Here is a 27,098-nt window from a genome sequence, read left to right on the forward strand (position 1 = left end):
TCGAGTCGAGGTCAAAAATATCGTCTCTGTATCTCCACCAAAGCATAGGTCTCAAGCTACCCTCAAATTTGACTTTCCCATCGATGATCCCCATCGCTAGATCTGCAAATTGCAGGCGTTTTTCGGTCCCATGGCCGTGCCATGTTTTTGAACAAAGCTCTGACTAGCAAACTGGCAATTATTTACCCTGAGACAAATCTCAACGGCTTCAACTAAGCAATCAATGGAAGGAATGTTAACAGATCTGGAATTAAGTGCCTTTCTAACTGCTCAAATACCTAGATTGTTGTCAATGTTTGGAAACATTGACACTACATCCCAAGACACAAGGGGGGACCCCTCAGGGAATGGGCTTTTGCATTCAAATCTTCTAATTTTTTGATAAGATCCGTGGAATCCTTCACAACGGATGGAAAACTCTGTGGAAGAGGTTTGAGGTAGAATTCTGTGAAAGCAGATTGCCGTTCAATTGCTGTACCGCAACAAGATGTAATAAGTCGAAGTGGGTTGTCATGTTTGTGAGTTTTGACATTCCCAAATGCCACTCCCAGTTTTGGTTCCAAATTTACAACCCACGTAGCAATCTCCTGGCTAATCTGCCCCTCAGAAAACCACTTACGACTCCATTCCTTAACCACTTCAAAATGGTCAAGTGTTGGGTCGGAATCTATGCTGTCATAATGCAAATCATTATTAAGCTGCCCTAGTATCTTATTTCGGTATTCTTGTTGACTGAGGACAACGAACCTAGAACCTTTATCTTGAATTCTAATAACATTTTCACTAGATTTAAGACCTTAAAGCTAACATTTCTTCTCTCGTAAGATTGTCCTTGGTAGTTCTTAAATTAGCAGGCTTAAGGATGTCGTTCTTCACATTGTTTTGTCGCTTTGTTTTGTTACGTTTCCTTAATTTCAATATTTCTGCTCTGTATATATAAGCTGCTGTTTTTGTGATTTGCACTCATTGTAAACATTTTTTTTAGTTTTTAACTTTTAACCTGAAGAAGGGCGAACGGCCGAAACGTCGTGTATTAAACCCCGTCCAGAACAGTTAAGAGCTTGTCTCTTCGTCCCTTTTTTTATTTGGTCGAAGACATTTATTGCTACTCAGAGTTTCATTTCTGTATCCTAACTTAAAGGTTGTATCGCAAAGACCAATGTATGTCTCTCTTGAGGTTGGTGTCGTGACTTCGGCTTGGTAGATCATGTTTTGGTCGTTGCATTTGTTACAGTTGCTATCATTGGTATCATTGGTAGGATCAGATTTGTTGATTTGAGCTTTGTTGTGGTTGGATATAACCTGCAGAATTCTTCATATCCTACTCAGCCTCATTCAATCATTGCTAAATATATTATATAAACACCACTGAAATACCAAGTGAGCTTTCGCGCGAAAACATGATATCTTCACACGTGAAAATATCACTGTTGCTATGGTTACATATGAAAATCGTGCCTTCCGATGCCTTTCGTGAAATGATTTAGTATTTCAGTGGTGTCTATATAATAAATAGAATATAACATGGCCGCTTGCAGATACGATATTTCTCTTCTCGTGTTTTTTTTTTCAACACTCGAAGAGAAATTTCGTATCTCCGCGCGGCCATATAATATCCTCTATATATACCTTATTTCAAAACAATGATAGGGGAGAAAATAAAGCGAGTCCATGTCATTTAATACTAATTTCTTTATCATTTTGTTTTCCTTGCCAAACCGGCATAAGAAATCCAAGCCGGTAAGGAATGAAGAGGTGAAAGTAATATACATAATACCCACTGCCCCATGACGTTGGCGTTTAAGGAGACGCTTTTGTATGTACTGACTACCTTTGGAAGGTCGAGTTTGTTGCCTTAAAACTTTAAGGAATGTAAACAGGAATGAAACATCCAGAGCAGTTCTTTGTTGGGTTGCTGAGTTTAAATTTATCAACAGGTTTTTTTCTTGTCTACTGAAATATATTATCAAATTTTCATAACTGACATGGAAAGTACTTTATGCCAGTCAGAAAGGAGAATTAATATTGAGATTTTGTTGATGAAAGGGGTAAGAATTTCATTCTGAACGCCAACAGTTTTCATACAACTCCCGGCGAAGTCGCTGGACAGTTGGTTCATATTTCTTTATGCGAACTAGTTAAGTTGTAAAGCGCTTTTCACAAAATAAAATTGTATTTAGATGAAAATCTCGAAATCGTCACATCGGAACGATTTTCGTCTTAAAATTTTGTAATTAAGCTCACCAGTCACATGGACGCTCTCAACACAACTGCCATTGTTGTCGTCAGGACATGCACATCTATAACCCCTTGGCTTTATTAGACAAATGTGACTACAAATGTCAACACAAGGATGAGGAGCTGAAATAAAAAACATATACATTACACTGATTTAGAAGAAGTGGCCTTTTCCGGCCCACGATAGTTATAGGGATGAACAAGACAGAGATTGGAGAATGGAAAGAGTGAGTGGGGTAAAACAACCTTTTAAAAATTATCTAGTGCTACCAGAGCCTAAACATTTAAGGGAATTTTTTTCGAAGCTTCTTTGTCAAGAGATAAACTTAAAATTAATATTGAACTTAAAATTAGATGATTCATGCACTTGAAATCGTTCCCAGCATGTTTGCATTGCACGATCCTAACTAAGAAACATGTATACAAATGACATGCGTTTCATTTTTTATTACATCCATTTAGAAATCACTGGTGATCCTTGCAATCTGATTGGCTCTTAGCAGTGCGATTCATTCCCAAATCGCACTATTTTTTGCTCTAAATTGCACCATTCCCCCAGCAAATGAGAAGGAACACTAAAACAAAACAACCAAGCAGATTCCAAGGCTTGTTTAAGGTAACCATTGTGTTGCGAATTTTCCTGCTTTTGTTCCCAACTGGATCAATAAAATATTGGCACTGGCTAAAATTCTGCAGTTTAGCGATTAAATAATTATTGTGTGATTTCTAAATGATTGGATGTAATTATGGGGTAATTGAACTTCGTGTCGTGCAATTTTGGTCTGAAATCATACTTGTAATTCAAATCGAACACGCGCTAAGCGCTCGTTCGACCTTGAAATCACACATCTGATTTAAGACCAAATTGCACTCCACTCAGTTTAATTAGCATCATAAATCGCTCCTAATGGCTGTTTCGCTCTTTCGAACTTGGCCTAAAAAGCAAAGCGTCCAGTTCCCCACAAAACAGGCAAAATAGTGTTGCAGAGAGTAGTAATACTTACAGCGTGGCTTAGGATTGCCTTTGTTGATTACCATTCCTCGGGGACTGTACATTCCATTAGCTATGATTTCCAAATTGCCATCAAACTCCGTCTTATTTATCCGATACACATTTTCAAATATGTATTCATTCCAGTAAACAAATTGATCGTCAACCTCAACATCACGAGGAACCCAGAAGAGCCAAAAGCTGGTAAGCATAGTTTGAGGAACACCAAGTCCAGGTAAATTGAGGTCAACGTACAGCAAACTTGAAAGCCAGTAACTGACAAAATAGATCCTGTTTGTTTCAACATCCAATGCAAGACCCTGAGCATCGTATTGATATCCCGATTCAGTTCTTAAGTAAACAACCTTTCTTCTAAATTCTCCGTCCATGTGCGTGCTTTCAATAAATCCATGATCCGACCAATATAGCAACCTGCAACCAAAGGATACAACTTTGAAACAACGCGATGAAGAAAGGAGAGAATAAACTCGTGATCATTTTACTACCACTTCCAGTACCGCTACCACTTCCACTACCACTACCACTACCAGTAGAGATAGTGGTACTGTTAGAAAAAATAAACACGTTATTTGCCGGCCTAGTTCGGTCCGTATTGGGAGAAAACTGTACCAGAGGTCTCATGTATGGCCCAAATCCACATACTTACGTGACAGAAATTGATGTTAACGAAAAAGGAGCGCACGAGTACAGTTGCAAAAATAAAATTTAGTAATAAGCTTCAAATCATTCAAAATATTTGGAATTTTTATCACGTTCACTCGCAAAAGGTTCAAAAGTTAATTTTTATAAAACTATTGATTTGAAAAAAGTTAGATTTGAAAAGTTTCAGAGAAACTGACAGCAGAAACTTCGTCCTCAATCACAATCGGAATCATCATTCGCTGATTATCGCAACGGGTTTCCTTATTTTAGCCCGCCACGATTAAGCAACCAGATTCGAGGATTTAGAATTCCGGACCGCTGAGAAGCTGGAGAAAAAATTAAAGAAAGATACTATGCATCGTTAAATGGGAACTCGAAAAACTCCGAGCCCCTGATATGATTTGAACCCAAAACCCTCCGTGATGTAGTACGGATGATCTAAGTACTGAGCTACTGGAGACTCTTTGGTGAGCAGGGGTAAAATATGGGTATGGACTACGACTGCATCACGTAGTTACATAGTCCAATTTTGATAACGGTTACGGTGCATAATACTCGCATTACTTGCTTGGATGGTTGGTTGCTTGCATCTCTGATATGCCTTAATGTGAGTGCGCGATGCAGTTGAGAATCATATATTGTTTTGTTCTTATTTGATTTCCTTGTTAATGTGAATTTGTTGTGGTTTAATTTTGTTTTTGGTCTGATTTTTTTTTTAACCGGTTCATTCTTTTTTCGAACCAGTTTAAATATTTTAAACTGCCTTTTTTTTTAATCAACTGTCTAAAGAAGGGATTTTTCCCTTTTTGAGGGTGTAGTTTAAAAAACAGGGGGTGGGATTTCTAGGTGGTCTAAACGGGAACTAAATATCTTTTTCTTACTTCTACTCACCTACCCCTCCCTGATCCTGTCAAGAACCTTTAACCTACTCCACTCTTCCTTCACACATCTAGTTCCAAACCGGGAACTGTCTCAAGTCTTTTCCCAAGCACACATTCGAATTTCTCTCACAGAACAGCAAATTACGGAGAAGTGGCTTCAAGAAAATCAGCCACAAAGTTGTCAACACGTCCATTCCGTGCACAGAAAACGCCCAACAACCAATGGCATTTGCTCCAACAATCCTCTCTTTGATAGAGATCGACCTGATGGTAAAATGTCACCCTTGTACCCCAAAATGCTTTTAGGAAAAATAACTGATCTGAGATGGAAAACCGTTATGCTCGAATAGTGACCATATTAGGAGAAGTCCAACGACTTATATTTCCTGCAACATTAAACCTGTGCAGTGCTACTAATCTTACTTTTGATTATTTAAAATAACTTTCTTTTACATTCGGCTTGTAAACAGGTCATTCTGCAAAATAAGTAATTTCCTTTCAAGATAATTTGTACAAAATTATTACTGTAACAGTACAAATAATACCATTGTTACGTTTGATGGTAATATAGTTACTTTCCAGTTGAATACTGCTCTATTTAATTGAAAATCCGAGAAAAACGTCCATACAAGTTAAATTGCCATAGGAATGATTAAAGAATATCGCTGTTTTTTCCTTATGAAAAGTAGTCCTACTTGTGAAAGACACAAAAGGGTTTAGCTCTGACGAAGGGATAACACTCGAAATGTCAGCTTTCAAATTTCTTTACAGTGGTCAATTTACCACATCAACTCAGTTGATAAACCCTTTTCTTTATTTCACTCCCCACTGACATAGGACCACAGCTTCTTTACAAACTAAACCCCTTTATCCTACCTGTGAAAGAATGCTTTACTTCCGCCAACCATGAACCGAAATTCTTAACCCAAAAACCAAGACAACGGATTTTTTAGACTAATTAAAACACTGCAAATAAATGGTTACTCCAATCACTACAATGCGTACCAATCCCTTACCTAGAATGCAGTGTCTGACACGTTCAGACCGCATACCAACCCTGACCCGCAGTAAAGCTAACCGTTTTAAAATGGGTGCATAGACTTAAATAAGGCTTCTCAGCGCTATTTGAAAAAAGTTCTTTATAGACTTAATAGTTCTTTATAGTTCTTTATAGACTTTATAGACTCTGACTTCGTCAGAGCGAAGGGCGAAGGGCTAACGCTGGAAACGTCAGCTTTTAGAATCTCTGTACGGTGGCCAATTTACATTATCAACTTCGTTGATAAAACCAAATTTTTGTATACTACTTCCCCACCGACGCAGCACCACAGTTTCTTTAGAAACTACCCTCTTCATGCAGTTGTCATACACCTGCTGAAATGCTAACGTTTTAAATAAGTGCGTAAACCTAATTGAGAGCTTAACCCTAATCATTAAGCTGAGCATTTAAGCCCAAACACTAAGTAATATATAGATTTAGCTAAGAATAAAAACGGAGCTCCCGTTTCTAGCCCCAGAAAACAATATAGTGTACATGGAAATAATTATGCTTCTGCGTAAAGTACAAAAATAATCAACGTTACTGTAAACAGTTTACAGTGATCAAGCAGATCAAACACCTCTGAGCTGACAGTAGTAAAGAAACAAGCCTTGGAAACAACAAACAAAAATTTTAAGTAGCAACTAAAACTGAAATTACATGCACAGTAATTTTTTTTCACAGCATTTCCGTTTGACTGACAATCGTTATTCCCTCTCTCTTCAGTTTGCAACAACAGCAAAAATCTTACTAATTTAAAAATCAACCAAAGCGTAGTAAATTTGCTTGCTCGACGACTGCAATTTCACAGTCAAACAAAGCAGTTCACGACTGGACATCCATTTCACACAAAAAGCCTATAAAATTAATGTCATTTTTGAAATATGTCAGAATTTCTGTCAACACGGAACTGTATACGTTTTCAGGTCTCCTTCGTTTTTTTTACTGCGTTTTACACTACATGTGAGGCAGCGAGGCATATATTAAGAAGAAAAACATAACCTGAAGGATAGTTGTTGTAAATAAGTGTTTAGTCTCTCGCTCTATTTCTGTCAGCTTTACGGTGATTGTCATTCAAATTTTTTTCTTCTTCTCCTTTCTCCTTTGCTCCTCCCGAGGCTTTCTTCGCTTAAATCTCTCAAATTTTGTCGCTTCTTCTCTCATGCTCTTTCACTTTTCTTCAACTTTCCTGCTCTTTATGCCGTTGCTTGTCACTAATGTAATTTCCTGGGTAAAAAGGCGCGGGATGCCAAATGCAACAATGCCACGCGATTTTCCGCCAAGGAAAATTGCTTGAACCGAAAACTCCCGTCCCCAGAGGCTCATCTTTAGGGGCGGACGGGCGGACGGACGTACATGACATCATAACCAAAATTTCTCGTATGAATAGATTTAAAAAAAAAATCTTACCCATGGTGATCCGCCTGAGCTCCACTGTTGTTGTTCACATGCAATAAATTATCGCTATTGTATTTGATATCATCAGTGATTACAATCCATCATAATATTCTTATGATTTCTCTAGTTTTTTCATGCATACTCCCTAAAATTAATTACAGAAGGATATCCAAATATGTTAAAATGGGAAGTGTTGGAAAAAAAATAAAACTGACTTAAAAAAATTAAACATTTCAAGCCAAAAACAAAATTAAACCACAACATACACAAGGTGTAAAGCACGTGCTACAAGAGCTTACTAAAGTGATTATCCTTTAGTCATAAGCGGAAAAAATCACTATCTGTTTTTCTTACCCTCGTTTTGTATCCAAGGCGATGTCAGAAGGATAATGGACCAAATTTTGAACCAACACCTTTGAATATTTGCCATTAAGGTCCGAAACCTGGATTGTCAGAGTGCCTGCATTTATCCAATAAACATTTCCCGCCACGAGATCGAGGGCCAGGCCAGAAGGATAAGAAACCCCGGAATGAATGACTGTTTGGTTCATTCCATAAACAGAACTACGCTGAATTTCACCGCGATAAGTATCTGTCCAGTATATGTAATGATTGTATGGATCAAAATCTATTCCATTTGGATATGTTAAGTTCTCTAACAGCAAGTCGTTGATCGAGATGTCATCGGCGGTTAACGGAGAATAGCTGATTTGTTGGTAAGAAGAGTCGGCAACGAATACGACATCACTCAAAGTGCCTAGAAGCAATAACAATAATGATTGATGATATGAAGGCTTTTCTGGAAAAACCTACTGATATATCAATCTCTTTTTGACGAATGCGTAAGGTAAGAAGTCATTGGGAGAAATAACATTGAAATCTCGTTTAATTGTCGTTCACTTTTTTATGATATCTAGGTTGCAATATAATTTTGCTGTTTGAGTATCCAAGTACAAGTCAAATAATAACGCAACAAGAGCCTGGCGTCAAATCGTTCTTCTAACAACGCGTTTAAAATGGCTTCGAAGGTTACCTTCGGTAAAAAAAACCTACACGTTGTTCCATCTGGTCCGATCTTCATTCCGATTCGGCATATGCAGCTTCTGCCATTTGGCGTTAAGACACATATCTGAGAGCATCCTCCATTGTTGTAACATGGCGATTGTTCTGCAAAACAAATGATTAACAAAGAAGTAAATACGTCAAGATGATTCCTAAACTAATAGATAACCAGTTAAACAAAACTTTTATCGAATAAAAATGTGTCTTTGTGCTGAATACCTCATTTGTTTGCTGCCTTTTTTGTATGCAAAGTTACTACCATGTTTACAATACAATACAATACAAATTTTATTCGCACTCCCTAAGGGGGCTTTTCAGTACTAATACTGCTAAATACTGTGAATTACATTAAAATTAAGAACAATTAAAATGTTCAATAAGAACTTGTAGAAAGGTAAGATAAAAGGCACATCAAGAATTTACAAAACTGATATGGAAGAGGGTAAAATTATGTGACAAATTGTGCTATGAAGATAAAAATTCACGTAGGAGTTTACCTCGTAATGTTCTTTTAAAAGTATAAAGAGATTCGCTTTGCTTAAGATTACTTTTACTATTTCGTAATGACGCTGTTCGAAAAAAAAAGGTCCTTTGTGTGGTCTTAAAAAGGGAAATGTTTAATAGTTGCGAATTGCGAGTCTCACGGCCACGTATCTCCACTCGCTTTAAAGAAAGCGAAGAAAGGTAAGCGGGAGCTTGTCTATACGGGGTTACAAGACATGTAAAAGGCAGAGTCAACTTCGTCTTTCTCGGGTATCTGTGGTAACTCCAGTCAAAGGAAATTTGTTTAAAGGATACGAACAATTTCAATACTTCGTTCTTTTATTTAGGACCCGCCGCGGAAATTGCTTTCGATCGCTAAAGTGAACAAATCAACATTTCTTGTTGTTTTTTTTTTCTTTCTAAACATGTTATTAATTATCAAGGACACCAACAGTCTTTCCAACAAAACAAACTAGACGATTTTACAAAATTAGAGGGGTTTAATTGAGTGCAGTCGACTAAAAGTGTGTGTGTTACCTGTTCCTTGAGATGCATTGGAGTTAAACGCGTATATACCAGATGGATTCCAAAACCCATCAATCATCATTTCCGGCATACTCCCACCAGTCGCCTTGGCCATAAATATAGTTCCTGAGAACTGTCCGTCTCCATCAGCGGTCCAGAAAAGGGTGTGGTTGTACACTGTTAGGAATCTTGGATGATGAGTACCAGAGGAGAATGTGCGACCCTCGAGAGTCTCCAGTTCAATGTACCGTATCAGATTATTGTACTGATCAGAAAAGAACAGTCGCTTCCCAGGCTTATATAAAGCCACGTCAACCAAGGTAGGTGCAGTTTTTGGGAAATTCGCGAGAACGACTTGGTTTTTACCATCCATATCTGCTTTATAGATTTTCACATCGGCACCAACCGATGAAAAGTACATGACCCTGGAAAGATCGAAAATAATTTTAAACCACAGAGCCAGTTTTTGCAAAATTCAGAGAACGGTATCTACTATATTTACACGAGCCATAAAATAAATTAGTGAAAACAAGGGGCCTTATTTTCCTCATTTCTTAAGTAGGTTAGATACTTACTTCATACCAAGGCACCTGAATAAAACAACAGAAATAACTGAGCCGTTTTTAATTTAAGGGAGCCGGACAGTAGAATGCGGCCTTCGATCTTAATTGGACAATAATGGCCAACCTACCATTGGAGAGATATGATAATCTTGTTCATTCTACCTGGGGAAGTACGCAAGCATTTCAAACAAGTCTTCATCAATGATATCGCGCATTGAAAGCCGGATAATGATTCAATTTAGATCCTTGATTTCAAATTTCACAAAAACAATGCTTAATGAAATTGATCAAATAATAATTTAAAAAGAAAAACCCAGTTTTGAAATACAGGGGATCATTCTAGATTTACTTGTTTAGAGATCCCACGACGCTAAAAACTTACCCTGACAAGCTATCTAAAGCAATTCCTTGCGGAGAATCCACGTCGATTAAGTCTGCTAGATCAGAACCATTTATGGCAATAACTCGAATTTTGTTTCCGCCTTCTTCAGCAACGTAGATGTTTCGTGCAACGATGTCAATATCAAGACCCATCGGTTGTCTCATCGGCCTTGGTAGCACATACTGAGGAAGGCTATCGTTCAGGTGCGATTTTCGAATGTTTCCATTTGTATCGGTCCAGTACATTAGTTTTTCAAATGGATCATACGATACCCCGACTGGAGAATAAAATAAGTCAGGTGGTAGCATCGGTGGAGTTGCATGCTGCTGCAGAGGCAATGACATCACGTAGCACACTCTGCGACCTTCCTCACAAGCAAGTAAGAAATCATTGGAAACAGCTGCAATAGATCATTCTCATTAGTAAATGGAAGTGATAAAGACAACGTTTTAGGGAACAGAAATTTCCTAGGTTAGTTTCTCCATTTTTTCTCTTTAGCTGTAAGACTATGACGATATGTGTGGGATATATAGGCCACCATACATGATAGTATATCTAAACATCATCATTTCAAAGAGATTAAAACTTACCGAGGTTTTCAGCAGTTACATTTGAGCAAACGACAGATGCATCTTCATAGTGGATGCAGTTATGGTCATTCCATCCATTATGAGGACAATCCACAATAGAGCTTTCATTGCCAAGACAATGTACGTTATCCAGCCATATATGTCCATTTCCAACGCCAAACAAGCTGTATTTCGGAGCAAGATGAGCTCTTCCGTGACCAAGTTGACGACAAACGACTTGTGCGTCATGAAGATCCCAGTAATCATCGCACACAGTTCCCCAGTGTCCATCGTGAAATATTTCTAGTCTTCCTTCTCCGGGTCTATAACCATCAGCTAGCCTCACAATTTGATCTATGGAACATAATTTAAGATGTCAGTATTATGTTTTGCGTCATCGACGTTTCAATTAAGGAGGAAGAAAGAAAATGATCCTAAATGGTCGGAGTATTAGTCTCGACGCAGGCCGAATACCTTCATGGGCAACAGGCACCAAGTGTATCTTCAATTACAAATCTCTTCCTTAAGGAGTATTTAACTGAATATTAAAAATGACATTTTTATTTGGTTGAGGAAGTTTTGAACGGAAGGACTAGAAAACTAGCAGATGCAAGGACCAAAATATCCAGGAAATCAAACAGGTCTGTTATCATTAAGTAAGATAGAAAAGTAAACTAGAACTAATGACACAAGCCCCTGCCAATAGTATAGTAAGCATTTCAAAAGAAATTGCCTTGATCTGCGAGTTGCGATCGCTAATCGAAACGACGTGCGGCCTAATAACAATTTACACACACGTGAAAGAAAATATTAAACTTTGGATACCGAATTAAAGAAACTTTGTAGGAAGCTTTTAATTCACTAACGACCCGAACATAAAGCTTGCAAGAATTAACCGAGAGGAGATTTCCCCCCCTCCCCCCACCCTCCGACTTGCACATTTAAGGTAAGAAGTAAGAGTTTGAAGCGACCGCCATCCCATTGTAGGGAGGGGTGCACAGCTTGAAGAGATCCCTCTCTCGAACCATCTTGGATCGGTGGTCAAGATTTCAGTGTCCTCTAAAGAGATATTATTTTGGGGCGTGTGCGCATGCATATGTTCTACCTGGAGCTGCTGGTGGAGTATACTTGCATACCACTCCTACGTCCTCCCCGTGATAGCAATTGTGACTTCCCCATCCGCCATGACGACATTCGGCGATACTCTCTTCACCTCCCGCGCAGTGAACATCATCCAACCAGATTTGCGCGGGTGTTGACCAACCAACATACCAAGAGCAACAGTGAGTGCTCCAAGCTCCTTCGGAATAACCCAGCATGCGACAAATAACATCTGCCTCTTCTATTCCCCAGTAATCATCGCATATTGTTCCCCAGGTGCCATTCAAGTACAATTCAACTCGTCCTTGGTTGGATGTTGGGCCATCTCTCAAACGAACTCTAAGCTCTGAAACAGTTTAAGTGACGAAAGGGCGATTAAAACACATCCCTTACGTAATCTCAGAGAGGTGGCGCTATGACTTTCAAATAATATGATGGTTTACTCATTGCACAGGTTTTTGTCACTCTCTCAGTAGTTCTTACTATCAAAAATGTACATGTTGAAACCAATAGACGCGTAAATTGTTTTACTAAACACATCTAAATTGAATGGTGATCACTATCATGGTATTTTAATTTGTTCCTTTGTAGAGTAATTTACAGCATTGCAGTTATTACTTAGGCTTTGCTACTTACATTCATATTGGACATACTGCAGTAAGGTATTCTTAATTCTTATATACGTAGAATGTTTTGGCAATTTCATTGTTCTACGACACAATCCATTTTGTAACAATTTTGATTAGATGGTCAGTTTGTTTTTTGTTCTTTGCTAGTTCGGTAAGGCCTTACAATATTGATCTGAGTTACTGTATAGTTCTTGTATAAGTTCTTAATTCCTTTACGTAATTACAAGTTGTTGTATTATTATTAATCACTTAAAAATGATAATAATAATAATAATCATCATCATCATCATCATCATAACAATAATAATAATTTTATATAAATAATAATGATAATATTTAATTCAATAAAAGTCATCTACAAAACTGTCAAAAATCATTGAAAAAAAAGAATTTTAGAAGCTATAAAAAAAAAATTGCACAATTTCTTGTTTTGTTTTCCTCTCTTTCCTTCCTTCTTCTACCTTTAAAAAAATCATTTTATAAACTTCACTTATTAAAAATTTACTAATAATTAAGTAATTGAAGGGAAAAAAAAATCAGAATCTAGCGTCCTGAAAGTCATCGTCGTCGAGTAGTCATCGCCTTTCTTGGCTGACGGGAGTTCCGCTAGTCGTCTGTGATAGGCGTGAAACTCAGTGCTATGCCTCTGTGTTGTGCTGAACACCAGCGGTGTCAACGTGACTTGTTACACCTCCATACCTCTGCTTGCATACTTGCGTTTCTTCTCGTTTTCATCCTGGCGGTATATTTGCTGAGGGGTAAGGTCTTTGTAAGATCCTCATTTGGTCGACACTCCCGTACGTCAAATTTTGCGGAACTTTGTCTAGGCAAAAAACCCCGTGCATGAATGTCAAGCCGAACGTCAGGGGCTGTATTTGGTTAACGACGTTTCTTTCATGCAACCTAGTGTCTCTATACAAATGGGGAAAATCAAGCCTTTCCTTGTCCACCGGCGAGAAAGCTCCATAGCTAGGTCTTTGTATCGATCGCAGTTTTCTTTATATTTCTCTCGGACATTGGCATCCCAGGGAAGTAAGATGTATGTTATTGGGATGATTTCGGCTGCTCTGTCAACCATAACGATTACTGAGCGACAGTGCTGAATAACATAATCTGTGAACTTCAACTTCACCTTGAACTCAGTGAGAGTTAAAGCAATAAATCACACATACCCACTACCTACATTTAGCAAAGGGTGTCTATTGCAGCAAAACGATTCTTTCTTTGAAGATCGAGTACTGATATATTATGTACTTGTTTCTTGATATGTTTATAAGTGAATACGTTCATGTCTGACAATAGTTTGTAGTTCTCATTCTCGCTTTGGTGGTGCCATTGGCACTTACACATTTTCTAGTCTGTACTTTCCGCAGAGCGCCCAAAGGATCTGGCCCGCAACTCGATTGTAGGGCTCTTAGTAATCTCTGTTGGAAAAAACATCACAGCATCACAGCCACCGTCCTGCACTGTCTGCATATAGGGGAATCACAAGTGCGATGGACTTTAGCGTTGATACTTCATGTGGACAGTGTTTGGTCTTGAGTGGAGGGTTATTTTTATTAAGATTATTATTTTCACCTTCACAGGCTGATCTTTGCCGCTATAAGAACCGAGGAAACGGGTTTTTATCATTATTATTATTATTATTATTATTATTATTATTATTATTATTATTTTGTGGGGATGGGGGTATCAACTTACCTGGATGAGGTCCCTGGGCTAATGTTGGACCTATAAACAAAAACAAAAACAAAACAAAACAAAATAACCAACAAAAATCAGTATTTGGAAGAATTGCTTTCTGTTGTGTTCATTCATCGTAAGTCTTTTAAGCAAATGCCGTGTTATGTAATTTGGGATGATATTGGAGACAGTTAATGCTTTTTAAATTTGTCTTTTTTTGGCTTGTTTTAAGCTTGTTTGAGTAAATCAGCATGACAACACTGATAATCCTTTTCTACGAATCTAGAATTACTTAGGTTACCTTTAGCATGCATCTGCATACATAACATTTTAAGAGGAGTTTTCTTTTCCGTCCATGGTGCAACTAATTTAGAGCAAAATAATAGCGAAGAGGTTTGGCTACCCGACGTGACCAGATTCCACTCTATTGTTTGTCGTGTTGCAAAGTGCATGCTAAGTACCAGTAACCGCTCCCCGAGAAAGGAAATGGGAGTCCATTTCCAGCCGGGGATAATACTAACATTATGTTTTTGTTTCGTCGATACTGCCCACCTTCACATGTTTGCCCTAAGAAAAACACATGTGGTTGTCGAGGAGATCAACTTGTTGTTACACTGACTATGACCAACGCTTTACCTTCCGTGGGTGGTATCGAACCGTTGTAGCAAATAACTCCAGCGTCCTCATAATGACTGCAATCATGCATATCCCACCCACGGTATCTGCAAGCCGCAATGCTTTCTTCATCACCACGGCACTTGACATTGTCCAACCAAATTGGGTACGAAGCGTTTCCTTCTCCAAAATATGCTTGTCTGACAGCGTATTGCGCTCCGGTGAAATTCAGCATCCTGCATACAACTGTAGCTTCCCTGAATCCCCAGTGATCGTCACAGACCGTTCCCCACTGCCCTTGGTGATGTATTTCAACGCGGCCTTCATTGGGCGAGTTGGAACCTCTAAGACGCACCATGATATCTGTAGGAAAGGCATTTTCAATCACGAGTTACCTCAATATAGCTAAGTCACGCATAAGTACTCCAGCTTTTCCGAGTTCTCATCATTCGCTGTAACCTATATACTAATCGGAGGAGATTCCTAGAAACCTCTGACTGTCCTTTAATTTCATGTTCCCGAATTTTTGTTTTCTTACTGACATAATTGATAATCCCTTTTAATTAGATCTTAATCTATTTCATGCGTGTCATACATCTGATATGAGTTGGCGCATCATTGCAGTGAAATGATTGGCTTTATTTAAATCTACTTCTGCTTTATACTGATATTATTCAAGTTACAAAAGCGGCTTACCTGGGACTGGGGGAGGCGGAGTCGGTTGGGTCACTGCAAATCAAAATAACCCAAAGGAAAGAAAATAAAATAAAGCAGAAGCAACAGGAAGACTCAGGGCAACCAAAAAAAAGGATGATCAATCCGTCATACTACAGAAGCTTTTAAGGGACGGTCAACAAGTATACACTTTAGTTCAGTACATTTGAGCCCCTGTTTTGTAATCAGAACATACACACTCTGCGGCGAAGAAAACGAGTCTCCATTTTACGAGCCAATTTGAAGGTTGCAACGTTGAGTAACAGAACATAGAAAATGATCACAAGTCGTAATCGTTCCAGCCTCTTTGGCCCCAATCGTGGTGGATTTTCTGCTTATGTCAAATTGCCTTCTTGCCGGGAAATACACCGACGTAACAGAAATGCGGGGAGTGCATGCATGCAATTTACAATGAAGACGTCTTCCCTTAGAGACAGGGAAAACTCATGTAAGATTTTCTTAGAGACTTGGAAAATGCATGTAAGAGGCCCCTCTTTGCCAGATAACCATAAAATAATCTTTCATACGTTCATGTGAAGTATAAATTTATGTCTTACCAGTACTGCATGTTCTTTGGTCATTCAGCAATGATGCACCATTGGGGCAGGCGCACTTGAATTCGCGATTTGGAGCCAGAAGGCAAAGATGACTGCAGCCACCGTTATTTATAAGACATGAGTGCACACTTCCATATTCTAAAGTAAAGAAAAAAGTTTGACGCTTTACTTTTTCTGTTGTAAACATTATCAACAAAAGGTGGCATGCTGCCAACGTTCTAAATTTGAGGACCATTTTCTAAGTTCATTTTATGCTCAAAGTGTTTCAGCTGTCAGCTGACCTTACTTGTATAAATCTTTACTAGGCGTAATTAAACAGATTCAGTTGATTGCATGGAAGCCTATTCCGGCATTTTTTTAATGTACATGAAATAGTAACACAAGGACATGCTTTGAAAAGTGTGAAAGAAATAATGAGATGTCTTGCATCCTTGGAATAAGCCCTTTCAAGAAAATAACAAGATAATATGGCTGTTGTAATCTATTTAAAATAAAAAAGGCAAGACGGTCGAAAAGAATAAACCTTAAAACCTTATTCATATGAATATGTGACGAACGAACCACAAAGGACGTCTGTGGGGAGGCTTAAACAAAGGGATGAGAAGCATTCGTTTTTACTATTACAACTTTAAACTCAGTTTTCGAGATTTTTTATTGCGTATACTGTAATTACCAATTGGTTGTCTTGACTCATGAGCGACCACTGCTCCCGTCAAAAAGCCATTAGTGAGGTGGCCAAAATTAAACATCAACAGAGGCCGTGTTTTGTTGATCCACTGAATACTTTGGCTGTTCCAGTCAACCCAATAAAGATTGTCACCATATAAGGCAAGATCAGCAGGAAAGATGTTCTCGCCGATGAAGTGTATAGTGTCAACGTTAGTTCCATTCAAGTCTGCAGTATCGATGTAGTTATCATATGCATCCATCCAGTAAATGCGTTCGGCTTCATAGTCGATGACCACACTCATGGGGGTGAACACATAGTACCAGCTATAGCCCAAGGGAAAGAAATTTTCTTCTCGATTTTCGCCAGTTAAATCGGCTCGCTCTATTTTTGGATCTATTAAACCCCAGTCGGTCCAGAACATGTACCTTAAAGTAAGAAACAAAGAAGGTCGAAAACTTAAGGAAAATAATTTTAAAAACAGTAGCATAAGTTCTCTTTCTCATTTAGCCAAATAAATGAGTGGACGAGTGAATGAATGATGAACGAAGGAACGAACGAAGGAACGTGGAACCCAGCCCACATTGCTCGCTGCGCCATCCCTGCTTCCCTTATAATAAGGCAGTAAATTGGTAGATAATTGACAATAAAAGATAATATAACTTACCCGGACTTTGGATCCACCGCAATTCCACGTGGGTTGTACACGTTTGTATAAAACAACGTCTTTCTGTAGCTTCCGTCAGCATTCGCCACTTCGAGTCTTTCATAAATGTAATCAGTAAAGTAGATCTTGCGAGTTACCCACTCGTAGGCCAATCCATCCACTTGCCCAAGGTCATCGACGATTACCTGTGGGAATGAAGATGATTGAATAACTGATATCTTTGGAGCATTTTTTGTTTTTAAGAAGAGAAGTGTAATAATTGTTTTAAATGAAGTCGGAGTGATCTTAATTTAGTGGCAAACCGATTGAATTGCGAGTTGTTGTTTTTTCTTTGTTTTGCCCATAAACTACAATGCTTCCGGAAGGTATTACTAGTTCACAAAAGAATACTGTAATAACGTTTGTGTATCAAGGAAGAACACGACCAGAAGAAGAGACAAGACACCAGTGACCTTGAAGCTAATTACTTTGCGACCAAAGTTGGTCACTCGACGGATGCTGATTGATTTTTAAAGAGAAGGCAATTAATTCATGTGTTCATAGAGGTTTGAGTAGGAAGCTCCTGCATCAAGCATGACGGATGAGGCAGCTAGAGCACTCTGATGGTCACCGTTGGCCGTTATGCCACGATCAAATGGAGAAGTCAACATCCCTTTTCCCCCCTCCCCGGCGTTTGACTATCTTCTGTTCCGTGGGAGTGGGGAATTTGACCTTTGCCTGAAAAAAGTCTTCAAAGGAATTTTGGCTGCGTAATATGTCTTTTTCATACTATAGAGTGAATACAATATGGTACGTTTTCACACCACCATTTCATTATTGTTAAAGCTCTGAAAGCCGTACATTTCTGTTAGAGGTAATCAACAGACCCTGAACAATTTAAAATACATGCAGTCGTAAACGCTCTGGGCTCTGTTGTTGATTAGTATACAGTACCCTCGTTAAACAACCTTCGCCGTGTTTCGGAGTTATAGCAGCTTATGCTTGCTTCTTGACATTGTCCGAATTCAAATTTCAAGTCACTTTAAATAGTTTCAATATTAACGTTGTGTTCTTGTAGTAGCTCAAGTCTGGTAAAAATGGCATCATTATATAAAGGTTCACGAAACACGTGTTATCATGTCTATACAGAAGCTTTATTAAAGACGGCAGGAGCCAACGACGATTGTTCTTAAGTGGGGTATGACAGACATATTCGACTATAGGGGAGGGCATTTGAACAGCATTGTGGCCCGAGGGGCCGGGAATTTGAACGATCCAAGCTTCAAAAGATCAAATAGTCGGTGTTTTCCAAGAGGATGGGTGAAGGAGGGGGGGGGGGGGGGGGGATGGGGGATGTTGAAGAGAAAACATTTTTATTATTTTCGCGAGTGTTTATATCAAAACACCTTGTTATACCTCAACTTCCCCAGTGTCAAGACTCATCCTGTTAATTGTCCACTGGGCGTGATCACTCCAGAATATTATTCTCTCGCGGAGGTCAATGTCAATGGCTCCAGCATCCGCAAGACCCGTCTTCACAGTCTTCACATTGACATAGGTGTGATTGTAGGTCTTCATGTTAATGCACTTGATGTTGTTTTGGTCAATAAAGTACATACTTGGTTCGTGGGAGCAACCATATTGATCTAGACAATTGTGAGAAGGAGAATATAATTTCTTTTATTTTAAAATAATGATAATGCGTTTACAATTATCCAGATTGGAAAGGGTAGACAGTAAAACTCCGTGTCATTCAAAACTGATTTTGGTATCTTTTTGTTTTTGTTTTTGTTTTTTCTTAACAAACCGGCATAAGAAATCATATTATCATAAGTAAGAAGAAATCAAGAGCTGGGTGAAAGTAATGTTACGCAATATCCACTGCCCCATGATGTTGGCGTTGAATAAGACGCTTTTGTATTTACTGACTACCTTGGAAGGTCGAGTTTGTAGCTTTAAAATTTTAAGATATGCGAACAGGAATGTTGAATTGGCGGATTTAAATTAAGATTGCTTAATTTCTTAACAGGTTTTTGTTTACATATATCATCAAATTCCCATAAATGACCTAAAACTAATTTATGCCAGTCAGTAAGGAGATATAATATTAAGATATTGGGAATGAAAAGGGTAAGGTTTTCATTGCGAACGCGAACAGGAGTTTTGATACAACTCTAAAATAGTCGCTGGACAGTTGGTTCAAATTTCGTATGAAACTAGTCAAGTTGTAAAGCCCTTTTTACAAAATAAAATTGTATTTTGATGATCTCGTAACCGTCACATCGCTACTGTTCAAACTGTTCAATGAAGCTCACCAGGCACATGGACGCTCTCAACACAACTGCCATCGTTGTCGTCAGGACATGCGCATCTATAACCTCCTGGCTTTATTAGACAAATATGACTACAAATGTCAACACAAGGATGACGAGCTGAAATAGAAAAAAAAAACCCCTAAATGTTGTTATACATTACATCGATTTAGAAAAAGTTGCTTTTTTCAGCCCAAGATAATGAGGGATGACAAAGGAGATCGTAGAAAGGAAAGAGTGACTGGGCAGTATAACAACCTTTTAAAAGTTCACTATTGGTTCCAGAGCCTAAAGATGTAAGGGAAGTTTTTCCAAATGGTGGAAATTTGTATCTCCTTCTACAGCAACAACGCCACCGAATGCTTAAGTAACAACAAACTACAGTAACTGAGCTACTACATTTAAATTTACTGTTCGAAAACCCTTCAGTCTTTTCGGACATTTTTCTTAGATTAAGTGAAATATCCGTAAAATGCGACTGAAAACGTTAACGCTACTGATAATAAAGAGGTTTTTAAAACTTGTTTTAATGCAGGTGATGACATCTTTCGCAGCGTATTGGCATTGTTCAGTTAAAAAAAAAAAAAACACGATCCTAAGTTAGAAACATGCGCACATTACCCTATGAGGAAGGCTGTTTTACTCTTTGGAACTTGTCCTGAAAGCAACCCGGCCAGTTCCGCACAAAACAAGCAAAAGCTGAACCGGAAGTGTTGAGAAAATTAGTAATTCTTAAATACTTACTGCGTGGTTTAGGATCGCCTTTGTTGATTACCATTCCTCTGGGACTGTACATTCCATTAGCTATGATTTCCAAATTGCCATCAAACTCCGTCTTATTGATCCGATACACATTTTCAAAAATGTATTCATTCCAATAAACAAATTGATCGTCAACCTCAACATCACGAGGAACCCAGAAGAGCCAAAAGCTTGTAAGCATAGTTTGAGGAACACCAAGTCCAGGTAAACTAAGGTCAACGTACAGCAAACTTGAAAGCCAGTAACTGACAAAATAAATTTTATTTCTTTCAGCATCCAACGCAAGACCCTGAGCATCGTATTCATACCCCGATTCAGTTCTCAAGTAAACAACCTTCCTTCTAAATTCTCCGTCCATGTGGGTGCTTTCAATAAATCCATGATCCGACCAATACAGCAACCTGCAACCAAAGGATACAACTTTGAAACAGCGTGGTGAAGAAAGGAGAAAATGATCATTTTACAATACTACTACCCTACCACTACTACGACCACTACAACTACCACTACCACTACCATTACCACTACCAGTATTACCACCACTACTTCTGCTGCTGCTGCTGTTGCTACCACTACTACTACTACTACTACTACTACTACTACTACTACTACTACTACTACTACTACTACTACTACTACTACTACGACCACGACGACCACCACCACCACCACTACTACTACTGCTGCTGCTTCTACGACTGCTACTACCACGACCACAACCACGACCACGACCACGACCACGACCACGACCACGACCACGACCACGACCACGACCACGACCACGACCACGACCACGACCACGACCACGACCACGACCACGACCACGACCACGACCACGACCACGACCACGACCACGACCACGACTATGACCACGACCACCACCGCGACCGTGACCGCGACCGCGACCACGAGCACTGCCAATATCACCACTACTGCTGCTGCTGCTGCTGCTACTACTACTACTACTACTACTACTACTACTACTACTACTACTACTACTACTACTACTACTACTACTAATACTACTACTACTACTAATTTTAATATTAATGATAGCAATAATGAGAACGATAATCATAATTTTCGTGATAGTCGTAATCATAGTGATCATCAAACTCTCTTAGTGTGAAGCTTGTTTAGCCAGAAGCGCACAAGCACTCTACTATTGTGAGAAAAATAAATTACATCACATGGAATTAAGGTCAAATCAAATATTGTTTTTTTTTTGAGGAGAGGGTAAGATCAGAGTACCTGGAAAAGAACCTCTCCGATCAGAGTGGAGATTAAACCCTCGTACGACATTGATTCTGGGAATGGAACCCAAGGACCATTGATGGAAGGCGAGTGGAAATTGGAAATTAACCACAGTGTTTATGCCTGGTGCGATTCCCCCGGCTCAGTAATATATGTTAGCTCCGTTTGTTGGTTTTGTACTACGCTGCATCGGTTTTTTCGTCTTCTCCATGATAAACCAACTCATTCGATGCACTTAATTTGATTTACTTGCTACTGTGTTTAACATATGAAAAGCACGGTTGTCATAAAAGACTTGAGAGCTTACTAAGATTTTTATCTGTTAGTCATAGGCAGAAAAAAAAAATCATTATCTGTTTTTCTTACCCTCGTTTTGTATCCAAGGCGATGTCGGAAGGCGATTGGCCCAGATTTTGAACCAACACCTTTGAATTTTTTCCATTAAGGTTCGTAACTTCGATTGTCAGATTGCCTGCATTTATCCAATAAACATTTCCCGCCACGAGATCTAGGGCCAAGCCAGAAGGAGAAGAAACCCCAGAACGAATGACAGTCTGGTTCACACCATAAATAGAACTACGCTGAACTTCACCGCGATAAGTATCTGTCCAGTATATGTAATGATTGTATGGATCAAAGTCTATTCCGTTTGGATAGGTTAAGTTCAATAACATCAGGTCTCGGATCAGGATGTCATCGGTAGTTAACGGAGAATAGTTGATTTGTTGGTAATAGGAGTCGGCAACGAATACGACATCATCCAAATCACCTAGAGGAAAGTAATAATGAATTAGCCCAATTGCTCTACGACGTGGGAATTATTACTATCATCATTGTTCAATCATTGTTCCTTTTGAGGAGAGCTTGTGTATGTTACTATAACATTATACAAGTAGCTACAGTCGTGTCAGGTAGGAACAAATTTAGATACGTCTTACAATCGCCTGTCTTTTATGTGCCAACGAATGGTCTGGCTTTGTCTTAAACTTACATGATGTCCCATCTTCGCCGATCTTCATTCCTATCTCGCACATGCACGTTCGGCCACTGGGATTCAACACACACAACTGAGAGCACCCTCCATTGTTGAAGCAGGCAGATTGCTCTGCAGAATGAGAAAGAAATAAAATAAAAAGTAAGTACGTACATACCATAGTTACCAAAACGGTGTGCATACTGATTACTTGGGACACCATCTACAAGTATAGTGAACCGATACCTTTGTTTTAATGAACGAAATGCCAGCGCAGTGGGCATTTCACGAAAATTAAGATACATTGTTCATTTCCAACATCAAGTTTTTACATGAAGTTTATAAATGTGTAAGATGAATGATCCTGGTTGAGGATATTGGACTTAAACCGTTTGTTGCAACATGTGGCCTCAAATATCAGTCAGCAGGTAGTTGAATTTGGAATGCATTGGTGAACCATTTACTTCCGACTCTTTCGTCTTCAACTCGCACTTTAAATATACATTCATTTCGTTTATCGAGTCGTTCACGGGAACACATAAGCCCAACAAATTGACGTGCTCACCAACTGAGTGGCTTCATAACTCAGTTGGTAAGCATTGCAACGGCAAAGCATAGATCATGGGATCGAATTCCGTTGAAGCCACATGACATTTTATGGTGTTTGTGAGAGGCAATTCTTTAAATTGTCCAGATATGCGCGAAGATCACTTTGCTCTTTTAATAAAAGGATCGTCACCAATACTTCTGTCATACTGTCATTAAATTGACTGAACTAGCGTCCACCAATAATCGAAATAGGAGATGAAATCCGCATTTAGTTACCTGGTGCTTGAGACGCACTGGAGTTAAAAGCGTATATACCAGATGGATTCGAGAATCCATCAACCATCATTTCCGGCATACTCCCGCTAGTCGCCTTGGCCATGAATATAGTTCCCGAAAACTCCCCGTCACCCTCAGCAGTCCAGAAAATAGTATTGTTGTAAAATGCAAGGCCTCGAGGACCATGAAGGTTTCCAGAGAAGAGTGTGCGAACCTCAAGAGTACCCAGGTGAATGTATCGTATCAGATCATTTTCTTGATCAGAAAAGATCAGTCGGTTGCCGGGCTTATCTAAAACCAAGTCAATGAATGTCTGTACAGTTCTGGTGAAATTGGCAAGAGCCATTATGTTTCCACCATCCATATCTGCTTTATATATTGTCACGATTGGACCAACTGAAGAAAAATACATCAACCTTAAAGGACAGAAGAAAAGTAATGTATTATTCACATTTATGAGCAGCAATTTTGTTTGTTCGATTGCTTTTAAGTACAGATACAGGGTTGTTCTTCGTGTTATTCACAAATAACTATGTTTAGTATATACTTAAACAGTGGATAGCTTTGAACGTGCGCTCTGATTGGCTACTCAAACTCCGAATATCCTCTGCTAGTCACCTCCTAGCAACTCGCGCGGGATTTACGCCAGAAAAAATGTGGCAGGAGCAAATGAGTTACAATCATCTTTTATGCATATTATCCCACTGTTTTAGTATATGGCAACTATTCACCTCAGGATATTTACCTCACCAGTTCACGGCTCGGTAAATATCCACTAATAGCCACCTCCACTTAGGTTAATAGTTGTTTATTGTCCCAACTTCTAGAAGGGCTGTATCTCTATTCAGTGAAAAAATAAACGATCATCATCATCATCATCATCATACCATTATTTAATATTAAATCTTCGTTCACTGTCTAAAATCCGAACAAGTTATTGGTTAAAATTGATCACGTGAGTTCCCGTTACCTAGCAACATCCAAGTTGCAGAGTGCGTTATTACAATAACGCATAAAAACTGTGCAGTGTTCTTCACTTTAAACGTATGTACATGTATCTAAAATATTCATCCATATTCAGTAAATTTAAGATTCTTGGCCATTGAGTGTTCTTGTTTTCATTTGTTTTTCTTTAGTTAATTGTTTTCTCATTCAAACAGGTCGGGCGGGAAGCCAGCAGTTAACTAAAATTGAATATTAAAAGGGTTAGAAACTGGCAAATAAAAAATATAATATATGTTACTCTGGTGTTTGAAATATAAACTATGTACAATAAAAAACGCTTTCCGACGTTTCGGTTGTATTCAACAACCTTCACCAGGGGAAGTGAAAGATAAAATTTACACGAAAGCTAAGATATAAACCAAAGCGCTAATTAAAAATTCTAAAGTTAGTGTCATTTTTTCTTTTCTGCAATAGTCAAATGCAAGTACTCCTTGGGGAGTAGTGTTCCATCGTCTCGGTTGAGGGGGTGTTTAGCACAGTTTATTTCCCAAGCCTCAAGAATTTTCCTTTGTCGCCAGTTATTGTTAGTTCTAAGAATAGTGGCCTCATTCCAAGCGATGTCATGATTTGTTTTTATAACGTGGTCCACAAGTGCTGATTTTTCTTTTTGTAGCCGTGCGACGGCCTTTTGATGCTCGCCTTTTCTAGTTGTAAATTTTCTTTGCGTTTCTCCGACGTAATTCTTGCTACAAACTGCGCAGGGGATGTCATACACGAGATCTCGAATTTCTTCTTTGCCCATTTCGTCTTTCGGCTTTGGAAATATCTGGCCAATTGTCTTGTAGGGTTTAAAAGTCACTTTGATACACTTTGATTGTCCAAAATTCTCTTTATGGGTTCGGAAGTCCCGCTAACGTATGGTAGAATTTTTAATTAGCGCTTTGGTTTATATCTTAGCTTTCGTGTAAATTTTATCTTTCACTTCCCCTGATGAAGGTTGTTGAATACAACCGAAACGTCGGAAAGCGTTTTTTATTGTACATTGTAACAGAAAACCGATTTCCTTCTATAAAATACACAGGAAGATTCTAGATCAACAGTACCTGTCAGGCGAGCATTCTATTCTTACCCTGAAGAGCTATCCAAAGCTATTCCTTGGGGTGTATCTACGTCAGCTAGGGTTGTTATAAAAGGACTGTTGATTCCTTTAACTCTGATTTTATTTTGGCTCTCTTCAGCAAAATATATGTTCCTCCCTAGGCTGTCAATCTCTATACCCATAGGTTGTCCTAGCCCTGACAACACTAGTTGAGGAAGGCTGTCGTTCAAGCCGGATCGTCGAATGTTTCCAATTTCTTCGGTCCAGTAAATTTGTCTTTCTCTTGGATCGTACGATACTCCGATTGGAGAGTTGAAAAAGGAAACTGGAAGAATCGAGGGAAGTAAATGCTTTTGCAATGGCAATGACATCATGTAGCACACTCGGCGACCTCTTTCACATGCAAGCAAGAAGTCTTTGGAAGTATCTGCAACAGAACGTTGTTACGGATTAAATATCTCGATGACGATGGCGATATCGCGATACACTGATTGCTTTTTCTATAACTGTGGACCTGTGATTATAGTTGTAAGTTCGGTTGAATATATTTTAAAATCAAAGCGATGTTGAACAAAGGAACAGCTGTGATAATTATCATTTCAAAGTTGAATTGTACTTACCGAAGTTTTCAATCGTCAGATTCGAGCAAATTACAGATGCATCTTCATGGTGGATACAGTTGTGGTCATTCCATCCATTATGGGGACAATCCACAATGGAGCTTTCATTGCCAATACAATGCACGTTATCCAACCATATATGTCCATTTCCAACGCCAAACAAGCTGTATTTCGGAGCAAGATGAGCTCTTCCGTGACCAAGTTGACGACAAACGACTTGTGCGTCATTAAGATCCCAGTAATCATCGCACACAGTTCCCCAGTATCCATCGTGGAGAACCTCTACTCTTCCTTCTCCGGGTCTAAAGCCATCAGCTAGCCTCACAATTTGATCTAAAAATGTAACGCTGATGTAAACTGTTTTGCTCAATCGCAGTTTCAGAAAGGAAAGTAGGAAAAATAATCGTATATTTCTAAGATAGTCGATGATGACTAGACTGGGTTTCGTAAAGTCGTTTATTGCAAAGAATGTCGACTCTCGCGGCGAACCATTTACCTTGTGTGACACGGTTAACTTTATGAAAATCATTGTCGCTGCGGCAGAATTTTGTCGCTGTGATTAGTCGCACGAATTCAAAGCAGTTCGAAATTGTGTATTCTTGCGACTAATCACAGCGTCAAATTGAAATAAGGGTTGTTGCACCGTGGGTACTCTTCCGGAAACAAGTCACTGCGACAAAATATAAATGAACCAACGATAGAGCGACATATGGTGAGCCATATTGAATTAAAAAACTAGTTCACATTCCCTCTCATACGAGACCACTTTGTGTGCACCAAACAGGCGTTGTGTTGCAACGACTTCTTTTGCAAGTAGTAACCATGGGGCAACTTGTCGCAGACATCTGTCACTGCGACTTGTCGCCTAGTGTGTCCCGGCCTTAAGAAAAATTGATCAGGGC

At 39.0% G+C, this 27,098-nt stretch overlaps 2 protein-coding genes across 2 annotated transcripts in view; both read right to left on the reverse strand.

Annotated features, from left to right (window-relative positions):
* The window catches only part of LOC137993048 (prolow-density lipoprotein receptor-related protein 1-like), a 93,001-nt gene extending 90,736 nt beyond the window's left edge, over window positions 1-2,265 (reverse strand). Inside the window, exon 1 of the mRNA XM_068838704.1 lies at window positions 2,245-2,265. The gene's annotated coding sequence lies outside the window, so the exon portion shown is untranslated. The remainder of the gene's footprint in view (window positions 1-2,244) is intronic.
* A 6,308-nt stretch (window positions 2,266-8,573) lies between these two features.
* LOC137991642 (scavenger receptor cysteine-rich type 1 protein M160-like) overlaps window positions 8,574-27,098 on the reverse strand; it is a 36,136-nt gene continuing 17,611 nt past the window's right edge. The window contains exons 10-27 of the mRNA XM_068836696.1: window positions 26,197-26,529; window positions 25,607-26,003; window positions 23,533-23,948; window positions 22,726-22,839; window positions 22,101-22,503; window positions 20,463-20,881; window positions 19,722-19,838; window positions 17,428-17,515; window positions 16,767-17,188; window positions 16,094-16,231; window positions 15,519-15,551; window positions 14,844-15,185; window positions 14,226-14,255; window positions 11,900-12,241; window positions 10,816-11,148; window positions 10,226-10,625; window positions 9,293-9,705; window positions 8,574-8,608 (exon numbers count right to left, since the gene is read on the reverse strand). Coding sequence (XP_068692797.1) covers window positions 8,574-8,608; window positions 9,293-9,705; window positions 10,226-10,625; window positions 10,816-11,148; window positions 11,900-12,241; window positions 14,226-14,255; window positions 14,844-15,185; window positions 15,519-15,551; window positions 16,094-16,231; window positions 16,767-17,188; window positions 17,428-17,515; window positions 19,722-19,838; window positions 20,463-20,881; window positions 22,101-22,503; window positions 22,726-22,839; window positions 23,533-23,948; window positions 25,607-26,003; window positions 26,197-26,529 — 4,775 coding nt within the window. The remainder of the gene's footprint in view (window positions 8,609-9,292; window positions 9,706-10,225; window positions 10,626-10,815; window positions 11,149-11,899; window positions 12,242-14,225; window positions 14,256-14,843; window positions 15,186-15,518; window positions 15,552-16,093; window positions 16,232-16,766; window positions 17,189-17,427; window positions 17,516-19,721; window positions 19,839-20,462; window positions 20,882-22,100; window positions 22,504-22,725; window positions 22,840-23,532; window positions 23,949-25,606; window positions 26,004-26,196; window positions 26,530-27,098) is intronic.

The sequence above is a fragment of the Montipora foliosa genome, chromosome 2 (assembly GCF_036669935.1).
Source record: "Montipora foliosa isolate CH-2021 chromosome 2, ASM3666993v2, whole genome shotgun sequence".
In the NCBI taxonomy this organism is placed as follows: Eukaryota; Metazoa; Cnidaria; class Anthozoa; order Scleractinia; family Acroporidae; genus Montipora; species Montipora foliosa.